The sequence below is a fragment of the Neopelma chrysocephalum genome, unplaced genomic scaffold, assembly GCF_003984885.1.
Source record: "Neopelma chrysocephalum unplaced genomic scaffold, ASM398488v2 Primary Assembly neopelma1_143, whole genome shotgun sequence".
Lineage (NCBI taxonomy): Eukaryota > Metazoa > Chordata > Aves > Passeriformes > Pipridae > Neopelma > Neopelma chrysocephalum.
In genome coordinates, this window is record NW_020897805.1 from 4,300,763 (window position 1) to 4,314,104 (window position 13,342).

Genomic DNA, 13,342 nt, shown 5'->3' on the forward strand with positions numbered 1-13,342 from the left:
GCAGGCTTAGATCTTCAGAGTAACAAAGTGGTCTTCATTTCCTTTGAGTGTTGCAGGTCACATAGTCAGCTTTACATTTCAGAAGACATAATAATCAGATATTCTAACACCCTACCAACCAGAGTATCACCAAGTATAACCTGTACAAGTGAGATACCGGAGATGCAGGAAATTCCATTCTTATTTATCTTTTCCAGTGTTTCACCACTGTCACAGCTATCAAACTTTCCTTAAGTTCCAAAATAAATCTTCAAAGTTGTAAACTACATAGATTTTATAGTTTCTTCAAACACCATGGAGATGATCTTTGGGGACCATTCCATTTACATATTGGAATGTTGCAATGTCTGCCCTCCCTACCTCACAAAGTTGAAGGTTGTAACCTTCCCCGGGCTAAACAAACCCTTTTCCAACAACCACTCCACATTCCTTTATCTGTCAAAAGAAGTTTCCTAAATTTTAATGATTCCTGTTTCTCTCTAGACTCTTAAATCAGTTTGTCTACATATTTCTGATACAAGCATGCTTTGAGGCCTTAACAAGGCTTAAGATATTCTTCAGGCATTACTCTAGAAATTGCACTGCTGTGAAATTTTTCCTTTCCTCTTCACAAAAAATATGAAGACAGATTTTAGTGTAAAATCCTGCTCCTCTGAAAAAGCCCTGTTATGTAAATATAACTAACAGGCTATTCAAATTAGACAACACTTAATTCAGACCAGAATTTCCTCCATTCATTCTTAAAAGAAATAAACTGTTTGAGACAAATATGTCTTGCTCTCCTAAAAATGTGCCAGTGATAGAGATTTTTGCCTATGTCGAAATCAAATTTGTCAATTCAGTAGAAACTGGAGAAGGAAAAACTAATAGCCAAATGTTTCAAAAAGCCATTAGTAAATTCCGCCTAGCCCTTAAAAAGAAGGATCTGATTCCTGAAATACAGTACTTTCATTTTTCCAGCTGCTATTCTAAAATGACAAAAATTTAAACCACATAAAAATTGGCTCATGAAAAAAATCAGGATTTAGCTTCTTGATGGTCAAACTCTTAAGCCTGATATGCTCAGTATAAACACATTAATTTAAGTGACAGATATTTACACAGTGGCCTATCTGGCAACATTTTAATACAAATAAAGTCATTAAATATCACTGTATGTATAAAGTTTAGTTATTTCAAATTACTGACTTACTTCTGAAATAACAAAATTATACAATCTTGAACTTCAGTGATTCCTTAGCACAGCATGCAACTGGTTGCAGCTGCAAAGCAGCTTTGCAGAAAAGAGTCTGAGGTCCAGAAGCTCACTATAAGCCACCATTGTGCCCTCGTAGTTAAGAAGGTCAGCAGCAGCATTTTCCAGGCTGCACTAGGAAACATGTCTTCAGCATGGAGACATAGACATAGGGGAGCGAGACCAGTGGAGGGTCACAAAGATTGTTAAGGGACTGGAGCCCTGTCATACGAGGAGGGCTGAGAGAGTACTGAGAGACTCTTCTGTCTGAAAAACATAAGGCTTGAAGAATCTCATCAACATCTATAAATACCTGATGGAGTTTCCTTAAGGTAAAAAGAAAACAGTCAGATTCTTCTCAGTCATACTCAGTGACAGGCCAAGAGGAAATTACAATTACTGAGATCTCTTACAAGGTCTAACACTTCAGAAAATTTACCCATTGCAATTTATCGCATCATCAAGGTTGTGTATCGTGATTACTAAGAATTTCTGTGTAACAACAAGGAGTAAAAACAGTATCCAGAAACCTCTCCAGAGCTTGATTTGCCAATTATTATGGAAGGAAGCTTTTTTGTTTGCCATTTTATCTGAAACTCATTCACAGTACTTCTTATTTAATTCATTTGCAACAATTAATTTTCACCATTGAGTAAACACAAACTACTGGCATTGATTAACAGAAACTTCATTGCATGGTTGGTCTAGAGAAATCAGAATATTTGCATATTGTCTTTCTGTACAACTAGTGAAAAATCAGTGTAATCCACTGTTATTTCATTAATGTGATAAACACGTACAGAGGAATTATCTTTATTCATTATTATAATCTCCTAAATAGATCGGAAGAGTTGTTCAGGTAGTGTTTGACAAATTTTATTTGCATATAATTTATAAAACTCGAGCTCTCTGAACATGTCAGAAACTAAATGCAAAGAGATGGATAGCACACAAAACATGCATCCGATTTTAAAGGTATGCCCCAGTACCTCCAGCTTTTTTAGAAAATTCAAGCAAGAGAACATTTATAATGATTGGTGATCGAGGGAAAGATGTCTACCAACAAGCCTAGAAAACATACAATCATATTTAATCCCTCTGTCCTAGGGAGCAAAGTGCATAGTAACACATGGGCAATAATTACCTGGGTTTTTTTCCCCTCCGTTGTGGCTTGTTTCTTTTGCTTTTTGCCTTATAATAATCACATCACTGCTGTTGCAGGATTTTACTCATAATTAACACCATCTGTAGCTAACAAAGGCCTTCCATCTTTCTGGTACTCAACTACCTGCAGAGGCCACGCATTGAGTTGCAAACCTGCCTGACTTTGACTGCAGCATGCTAATATGAAAGCAATGAATCTTAGCTATGGACATTTTTCCATGAAAATTTGCAGAGCAATGAAGAAAGTTATAGTTCATTGTCACAAATAAGGCTTTCTTCTGCAAATCACGTTTCAATTAAAGCAATAATGGTTTACATTCATTTACCTATTACAAACATGGTAAAGACAAAATTAGACTTTACTTACAACAGAAAATCTTATCTAGTGCTGTATCAGTTTAAAGGGTGCTGACAACCTTTTTAAACCACAGATTTTGTCATTTACTGAGAATGAGCAGCAGGAAAAACTGAAGTTATAATTTTTTTATAATAGCAAAAACCAAGTGACTTGAAAATAATCACTTGAGAAATTCACTTACATATTTAAGGTAAATTTTCTTTATATCAGAAAATTATACCTATCACTCTATTTGACAATTGAGCCGTTAGTAAAATTAAGAGTTCTTTTTAGGAATTAAAAGTTTCTTTTTCCTTCTTTGTGCAAAAAAGAGGTGGAGAGAACACATATAACTGGACTTACTTCAGCACGAAACAAAATTTATCAGCCCACAGAAATGGCCATAAACTGATGCAATATTAACAAAATTAAAATTAACAAAATATTAAAATTGACAAGGCCACCAACTGCAAGGTACTGGGGGAGCCAGTCTGTATTCTTTCCCAAGAATTCTCATTATGAAGAGAACAATACTGTTTTTAATCTACTTGCCAAGATACAGACCATTGTAATTTTAGCAATTTGAATAATGGTAAATATAATCTAACAGCATTTCCTTGAATCAGATCCCAGAATTTCAAGTCAACTTCTACATCTCTTGTCATGCACCATGAAAAAATATATATATATTAACGCTAACGTGTACTTAGTATAAAGGAAGGCTCTTAGTGTGGGTTAATGAGATTAGTAAGAGAAAGAAGAATTTTATAAACATAATTAAAATATTTTTGCATGAGTAAGTTTCACTATAAGTAAGAAGGCTTGAAACAAAGCTTAGTGCTACTTAAGCCCTACTTACTTAATTCCTCAAATATGAAGATGGAAACGCTACGTAAAATTCTGCACACACTCAAAATACCGATAAATGCATATTTAAGAGCATAGAACCCTGAACTGCACAGGATATCCTCATCAAAATGATACAGCATAGATCTAAAACTGGTTACTGGAGAAAAAAAAACACAGCAATCTTGTACACTTATATGTCTTGCAGATTGAAAAGAAAAAAAAGTACACTCAGAAAACCAAGTCTTAAACTGAAATTCGTAATAAAATATAAGATCAAGCTGAACTTTTTGTAAGAACTGATTTCTGATCATATTAGACACATTCAGAGTTTTTTTTATACCTCAGGCCAGTGGGATCCACTCAAAATTCAGATGTAGCAGCATTGAATTGTTGATTTATAATTGAAATTAAATTATATTACTTTTTCCCCAAAGGGTCATGAAACTCAGACAGAATCACCAAAATGTTCTGCAAATTATTCCATGTAATATGGAAAAGTTTAATGATTTGTAATGAAAATGAGACTGGTATCTAAAAACACTTGAGTGTTGATGTTTATACAGATTTACTGAACTAGGCAGTTAAACTTCCCACCTCATACATCTTTGTAAAAGAGGTAACACAGCCTAAACAAATGCGAAAGACGTAAATTCCCTTGGGCAGTAACTGTAATAAATTTAAATAAATCATCCTCATCGGGCTTGGAGTATTTCTATAGAACATTTTGCTGTACAAAATCAAATGTCTCTCAGAAGACAACATGGCAGCAGTAGCAAACAAGCAGGAAAGCCAAACATGGTACACAGTCACAACCTACCCTCAAATATTCCCACAAAACAACAGAGTTCATAAGGACTTGAAATAAAGTGTCGCTTAGCGAAAAAAATATTTTTGCTAGTAAAACATTCCAAGAGAACTGGCTAATGAGACTTTTCTCCTTGTGCTGTCACACAGGAAACTCCTGTGTGTCTATGAACAGAATATTTATTTCCAGTGAACCCTTCCTACTAATATATTGCCATACAATGTCAGGAAACCAGCATGAATCCTTCAAAACAAGAATCAAGACTTTTCATGTTGTATTTTTTTGTTAGGCAATTTCTAGTATAGCATCTCTGATGTGTTTTCAGCTGATATTACAACTAAGTGAGTAGGCAGAATAACTTAGGTTGGAAGAGACCTTTAAGATCATCAAGTCTAATTATTAATACTCATTGCCAAATGGCACTTCTATGTACAATTCTAATCAAGTACAATGTGACACAGTATTGGAAAAAGTAGCTACTTAGGAATAACTATGCTGGTGGCTCTGAAAAAACAACTCCAAAAAGCTAATCTGAAAAACACATGTGAGTAGAACATACAAAGCCAGTTGTAAGACTTTTTATTTTCTTCACTTTGTCATTGATGGGCTCTATGATTTCTACATTGACATCAGTTTTCAGGGAAGGGACTCCAGTAAATGAGGTAAACTTCAAGAGACAGGACAGTAACTACTGGTCATTAGAAAGTAATCTGTTTGGCAAAAAAAAAAAGGCTATTATCTATAGTTGCATATTACATTATATTGCATCCCAGAAGAGAATCCAGAACCAGAGCATAAAAGGATATTCATGCCATAAACAGTTTCCATGCTACTGCCATTACAAGAAATAGAAAATAGGAGCCCTTAGTTCCCAGTTTAGCAGAAAATTGAGCTCTCTGCTAATGCTTTTACTGACCATGCCTAAAGATGATCATGGCAAATGTTATTCTCTATTCTATTCAAGTCAGTAATTCAGTACAATATGCAGAGGTCAGAATGACAAACGGAAATGAAAATGGGCAATGCATCTCTAGTACTGATGTAAATAATACTCAGAGAAGTACTACTATATGTACTCACTAAAACACCTTTTACATGGACAAAAATAAACAGAAAGGAAAAATAAACAAAGGAAGGAGGAAGTTTGTGAAAACTACATATAAAAAACACATAAAATTAAAAAGCATTGGCAGACATCAAGCTTTATTCTACTGCAGCACATTCAGTAGACTCCCAACAACCATGTAAAGTCAGATTTTCCTCTTAAGAAGAGGATAATTCCATTATTTTCTTACCTTGAAAAATTAAATGATGACAAATTTTAAAGGAAACATGAATAGGAAAAGAACTGTCATTACAATAATGATGTTATTCTGTACTGAAGTAGATCTGCTTATGACTTCTTTGAATGTTGTGCTTTTATTCAAACCAAAAATGGAAGACAGATATCAAAGTGAAAAAAATCTCTAAAAATAAAATTTAATTATTTGGTTATTTGTTACCTAAAGATTAAAATAATTATGTGAATAGTATTTATAATATCTCTTTTGCAAATGTTTCATATTTATCTGCTTTCCCAATATTGAAAAATACCACTGACCAAGAAAACAGTATTTTATGAATGAGATTCCAAAAATAAAGGAAGGAAAGAGTCTAGTCCATAGTAATAAGTGAAACATTTCCTAACAGGATGTGACTGAACTTACATGACAGGAATGCCAAGATTGCAATTTCTCTGCTAAATAAATTCTCAGTTTAAGGACTGAAATCTTCCATTAGTTGCTACAATGCATCACTGAAAGTGTACATATTCAGTTTAAAGAAAAATATTCTACATGCACCTTGTGGAGACAACAATTCAAACTGGTGCCATGTAAAAAGTAGAAGCACTGAATAATATTAAGAATAATCTTAATGAAAGGATTGGATGAACCTCTGTAGTTTTCAAAATTAGTAACCTTAATTTTTTCCACCAAGAATAATTGTTTTTGTGATTTCGTTTAGAACCTTTCCCAAAAGGTGAATTAAGCACTGCTTCCTAAGATTCAGTCAGTTCAGACTAAAGCAGATCACAACTGTGCTCATATTTTGTAATGAAGTATGGTGCAGAATTCCTAAGTTTGTGCCAGAAACTGAATTAGTACACACATATTTTATAGCAACACAAAGCTATTTAATTGGCTCTGCTGAAATGTAGGACTAAGTGGTATGAAGGATGTTGATGCAGCTGCGCTATTTTTCGACCTCAGATCTCTCCAAATAGCATTGCACTGGACATGCCATTTCATCTGGTACTAGTCTGGCAGTGTCTGTTAGAGTCATGAACTGGGTAGTATAAAAATTCTCTTAGCTTACCCTCTTCTCACAGCTGTGACAGCCTTCACACTGGTGTGTTCCACAACAATTAATCATGACACACATGCTTGCCTGACAAAACTACGTGATCTTTTCACTCCTTCCTTCAGCATCTAAGAAAGTGATGTTGTTTTTCCCATCTTTCTTCATGCCCCTTAAGGATGAAGTCATGCAGGATTCCTTCGTGGACATACCTGTCATTGCATCTGCAAATCTACTGACAGATTAGGAGTCTTGGATGAATAAATAACTGGCATTTCTTTCAGACAACTCCTTACACTAGTACTCTTCAACTTTGGATCGAAGTCACGGTTTTTGTCACTGCACACGTAAGATCAAATACCAGCTAAAAGTCCATGGCACAGGCAGAACACAACAGCTACGGAATGCAATAAGGGAAAGCAGATAATGGTATGTGTCACCATCTGTCTGGTTTGAGCATTAGATCCTATTTGTCTGCTCTGTTCCTGGTCAAGCTGTAGTCTCTGTTGTTCCAGCTGTTTTGTTGAGGACAACACAAGCATTCCTCTCATCCTACTTTCGTTATTTCCTGTTTAACCAAATTTTCAAAGGAATAACTTTTCCAAGTATGCACCCGTGGATCTGAATTTGACTCATATACCACTATATTTGATTCTACATTGCTGAAATGGGTGTTAGATCAGCTGCTAATACAGAATAAAGCAGAATTTTTCCCTTCAGCGATATATCTGAGTTGTTTCTAATATGAATTAAACTACTAATGAGCATTTAAAAAGAAAAAAGACCAAGATGTACATGTGGAAATAAAGGAGGGTAAGAGAGAAGAAAGAAAGAGAAACCAAAGAAAAAGTATGCAAGTAGAGTATATTAACTTGAGGTTACTGAATTTGAACTGCAGCGGGAGCTAAATGTTGACTGAAAACCTAGAGAAATGCACAGTTAAAACACTTGTTGATCAAGCAGCCAATAAGCCAGTAGCAGTATATGGAACAGGTGGCCCACAGAAAGTATCCTAGAGACATCTCCCATGTTGTCAGTTTTGCTCTTCTTCAGGAAAACAATCAAAGACTACAAGAATGCAGTGCCTTAAATTCGTTATATAATCTAATAGTCTCATAAAATTGCCCCGACACATAGGTGTAGCTTTTGTTGATCCAAAATTGGAACATAAGTGAAAACAGGTTTTATTCTATTTAACACTTTTGACCTGGACATATAAGCATCGAGAAGCTTTGCCACTGGGCTTTTAAAAGTTTTACAAAGATCTTCAGAAAAGTACCACCTTATGTACTTCATAAAGTGACATATTAAATTTCAAAATGAAAACTCATTGCAACGTTAAGAAGAAAAAAAATTTTTCTCTCTTCAAGGGAGCTTAAGATAGAACTTGAGTTTTCCCATCACTTCTTGAGTTTTCCGATCACTTGGCTCATCTCTGTAAAGAACATCTCTACCTTAGTTATTTGGGTTATGCTTGACACACTGATGGCTTCAAACTCACAAAATACAGAGCTGACATCCATTTATTCAAGAATATCTTTTGCTGCTGCTGCTAACACCTTCCTAAATATCAGTATGTACAGATGTCAACAGTGGAATGTCTGACTTTCTGAGTCACAGAACAATTGTTTTAGAACACAGTCACTACCATTACAGACAGCTAGGTGGGCTCACATGGAGTGACTTAGGCATACAATACAACCTTAACCATTGCAGTAATGGCAAGCCTCAAACTAGTTCAGAGAAAAGCATTAAGCACATTGTCATAGAACCTCAAAATGCTATTGATATTTTGAATATCATCCTCCCAAAAGAATTTGAATTCAAGGAAGAATACTCTATTAAGTCCCCTTTCATTCTTCTGTGTTCAGCTACCAATTTGACTGTTACAACACTGAGTGTCCAGTTTGATATGAAAACAATATCAGAATATATTCCAAGTTATATCAGTTTGCATCAAACTATCACCTCAAAAGGTCAGGATGAAACTTTCTATTGCCTGGTCAAAACTACAACACTAGAAGATAACATTGGTGTAAATCTAAAAAATATTGAGATGCTTTGAAGACTTTTACTGGTTCACGTTATCTTGGTAGAAATCTATCAAACCCAGAAGTTGGAAATGTGAACAGGTACGCAACATATAATGCTGTACTGTCTAATTCATTCAAAGGTTTTCAGAACTGTTCCTGTCAGTGTCCTAAGACACCTTTTTCTTCCTGTAAACTGCAATTTTTTGACAAATATTGTTGGCCTGTATATCTTATCCCAGTCTTGAATTTGAAAGATTCTACACCCGCATAATGAATATAAAAACTGTAATTTTGCAATAGAGTGTATAATCGCAACACACAAAAGTAGTTTTTCTCTCTATTTATTCTACAGATCCAATGTGACTGTGTTCAATCTAGTTTATGTAAGATCTTTTTCCCATTCTTGAGTTATTTTTGTAGACCATGCGCTATTATAAAGTTCTTTGCACTCAGGCGATGAGACCAAGCACTGATTTGAAGAAGATGAATGGAGCAATTTAAAGATGTATAATTGCTGCAGGAAAGGAGAGAAAGGAAAATGTACTAGAATACTCACTTTGATGAATCTATGAAGTATATTACAAGAGCACCAATACTAAGAGCGAAGACTAAGACAACCTAAAAAAGAAAAGAAAAGAGTAATTATTTAACAGAGTTAAATATTTTTCTTTTACATACAAAAAAAAAGACAAGGAAAATAAATAATAAGGTAGTATTGTTTTATTTCAGCTGTCATTTTCTTTAGAAAAACACTCCTACTTGAACTTCAAACATTATATATTATCATAGAATGCTTTCTTTCATTGAAAAAGAGATACAAGACAAATCCTAGTTCAGGGAAATCCAGCAGAGAATTAGGTCCTAGATCCTAACCTCTGCTAAACTATATTCTTAAATTTTAAATGGCATGCAATATTAATGCATAGTATTCAAATCACAGTCTAGCTTTATCAGATCTATCCTTCAGGACTACTCATTGGTACATAAACAAAGAGTGATTACAGATCAGACTGAATTTCCATTTACATGTGTGGCTATGAAACCCACAGGAAAACTGTAAAGCTATGTAAAAATATGTATTTATTCTGCACTCTTGTCCACTGAGACTACAGTGAACTTTCAAACAAGTTACATCAATAGCTTGATGCAGAATGTCACGATCCAAGGAACACATGCCCTGGGTACCTTAGAGTTGCAGCCCTTTCCTCTTTAAGTCTATTAAGTTTTTGAGCCAAATAATTTTGTTGGGTCTGGTATCTAGCCCTTATTAACAAAATAGAACTTGCTTTTCTGGCTAACACAGAAGAAACTGGATTAATTACATCTCTGTCTGTCTCTAATTTCTTTTTTCTGAACATAAAACCAATACCATTGTCTGTTCTAAAGGCTCCCAAAGATGATGGCTTGTGTACTAAACTTATAATCCATTTGGGACTCTATAAACACTTTTCTCACCCTTTCAAGTTTTACAAAGTATATAAGGACTTTTATTTTCCTTTTCACTTAGTAAATCTTAAGTTATAACATTCAGTCATTGCCTCCTAGCCAAAGGAATCTTCTAGAACAAACCCAGCATAAGTGTACACTAACCTTGCATTTCAGTTATATCCAATCCCTTATTAATCATCACTGTTCTGCTTAAATAATGTTATAGAGATTCTGAGTAAGACATTCCAAAACATGTAAGGAATTTAAATGTTCAGATAACTGCCACTAAAATGCAAATATCTGTATTTTGCAAACAGCTCCAGAATCCCATGCTACACCAAAAGTGAGACATGTATGCAAAACTACAACATTTCCCTACTGTAATACATATACCTGATTTTAAATCAAGGTTTATTTTCTCTTCTAGTGCCTTAAAACACATACCTAACATTATAATTAACAACGTCCCCAAGAATCACAGAAAGTGCACCAGAAGAGAATGGAATCTTAAACTCCATTTTTATCCTGCGAGCAGAGAAACTCATTTTTCTTTTGCTAAGGGACAGAGGTATTCAGCTGAACTTGAATCCATCAAATGTGTAGGAAAACAGAGCCTGAACTGATCACATTAGAGTTACATTAAATAGATAGATAAAGCAAACTAAAAACCAAAACACTCTTCTACGCTGCATGATAGTCTCAGATGCAAATTTTTTTGCTGTATTCCCACCTAAATAAACCTGAATGCAACCTGGTTATTCAGATCCTGGGCGATACTTACTGAGTTGGTTCTAATCTTCACTAGATTGCCATGGGAGATAACAGCTATTTTAGGGACCTTGCTATGCTTGAAGAGTGTTATGAATAGAGAGAGACTGATACCCCAAATTTACTGCAACTAGAACTTAAGGGTGGAAATAGCATATATGTATGTGAATTACTGCCTTTTTTTGTTAACCAGGCCATCGGGAGAAGCTTCCTTGCTCTGTTTATTGCTACACATCTATTATAACTTTTCTCTGTCTGGAAGGAAAGAATCTTTTAATTTACAATAACTTACTGTTTGTTTAAGATTGAGAAACGGGAAGTCATATGCTAACAGCTATACTGGCTGAGCACTTAGTATCAAATTAAAAATAAACACCAATCTGATTGAAGTAAAGAGGGGGGAAATACCTGGAAATATCCCTAAATATTTCACTAAATCTTTAATTAAAAAAAAATAAAAATCCAGCCACAGATTTAAACAAAAGTGTAAAATGACTTTTTGAGGCAAGAGTCAGAGAAACTGCAGATAAAATCCACTTAAGGAAAATTAAAATATTTTTTCTGAGAGCAAGATGCTCCAGAAGCGCTTTGACTGGAGTCAAAATGTATGCATCCATAACAAATACAAAAAAAAAAAAAAAGGCTTTTTGATAAGGTAGCAACATAATAATACTGCAGGGAAGTATAGACTCTGAGAAAACACTCTGAGTTAAGCCATGATAACTGTAAAGGGGATCACCTCACCTTCCAGGACCAGCCCATGTAACAAACGGATAATCCAACGGGTGGCACTGTTTCCCCTACAACTGCATTGAACTCATGTCCAGGAGTTATTGAAGAAACAAGGGAAAATGAAAAGGCTGTTCCCATTAGAGAGGGAGGCTACAGTTAATACACCCACGACAAGGAGCAATGTGGGGACTCTAGAGCAGGAACTTAAGTCTCTCATACCCTGTAACACTTGAACATTCCGTGGAAGATGAAACAAGAACTCTTTGAAGTTTCAAAGGCAAATTTTTGCTTATACAAGACTGAACTATCCAAACGTAATTAATACAAAATAGCATAGAACTCAAGAGGTAAAGCAGAAAAAAAATGAAATAGTTGTCTATTTTTATTTTCCTCCAACATTAAGTATTAAAATAAGAATGCAGTGAAAAGGAAAAACTTTCGAGAATCCTGTAACCCTAACACCTCAGGGCATCAGAGAGTCCTTATTTAATCTGACAACAATCTGTTCTGTACTGTCCTTCAAAAATGTTTGTTTTAAACTCTTATTATTCTACAGTTACTCAACCATAAGGCTACTATAATGCTTAGAGTATTCCAAGGTGTTCTTTATTAATATTTTTGGAAATTCACTTACTTTTCAATTCTACATTGACACAGTAAATTCTGTTAATAAGCTCCTCAGCTTTACCATACTATGATTTAAAACAAAAACCCTATTAGCTTTTGTATTTCATAGTACTTAAGGAAAACACAAACTATTCCTGATGATCATAAAGCTACATCCTCAATTTCGTGACACAAAAGTTTGCATTACTAAGATGTCAATAGCCTGAGGTTTCAACCTAACTTGAATGAAAACTTCCATAGTTTAAATATAAAACCAAACTTCCTTTAACCATCACATTAGAAACCAATTATATTTCTTTTATAGATAGACAGAATTTACTTCGTTAGGAATGAACACCTTAGAAATCTAAGGACCAGATGCAAATTACATCTCAGAAGTAGGAATTACTTCTAGCTTGGCAATCCCAGCATTATTTGCACACTCTAGGATACGCATCCACATCTGGGCAATTACTGCAATATAAAAGTAAGACAAGCAAGTCTAGACGACAGAAGAAGCAGAATGGCTTACTTAAATTGATGTCTCATTAACTGACACCCTATATGCAAACAGCACAATTCAGAAAGCATTCCATGTAGGTAAAGCCATAAGTGGTAAGAAATTACGTGCTGCAGCTAATATAAACAGCTGAGCAATTAATATATCTCAGATTACTAAAAATACAAATGAAGTGCTATTTACTATAACACATTATAGATTCTTGCTGTAAAAATTAGTGTTCTACACTTCTTTTTATTCTAGCACTTACTGAGATGTTTTTATTTATATAACCTTTGGACATAAATCAGTGAACTGAAGTAGCTGCTTCATGCTAAACTGTACAACTCATATTAGTTCATCCAACAAAACAGTCTTCAGAACTTTGGGATTTGTCAAGACAAACAAAAGGCTCCGCATATTTTTAACAGAAATTAATAGTAAGCTTCTGTTTAGAGACCTTTTTCCCACTGTGCCCTGCTGGATAGCCAGGAGTAAAGCAGGACTGAGGATCTCTCGAATCCATCAGCTGGACCTAGGACCATGCTCT

At 34.7% G+C, this 13,342-nt stretch overlaps 1 protein-coding gene across 40 annotated transcripts in view; it reads right to left on the reverse strand.

Moving 5' to 3' along the window:
- Positions 1 to 13,342, reverse strand: part of KCNMA1 (potassium calcium-activated channel subfamily M alpha 1) — a 468,160-nt gene that overhangs the window by 245,961 nt on the left and 208,857 nt on the right. For all 40 annotated transcript variants that reach the window (XM_027700116.1, XM_027700105.1, XM_027700104.1 and 37 more), the window contains exon 3: positions 9,316 to 9,377. In XM_027700116.1, coding sequence (XP_027555917.1) covers positions 9,316 to 9,377 — 62 coding nt within the window. The remainder of the gene's footprint in view (positions 1 to 9,315; positions 9,378 to 13,342) is intronic.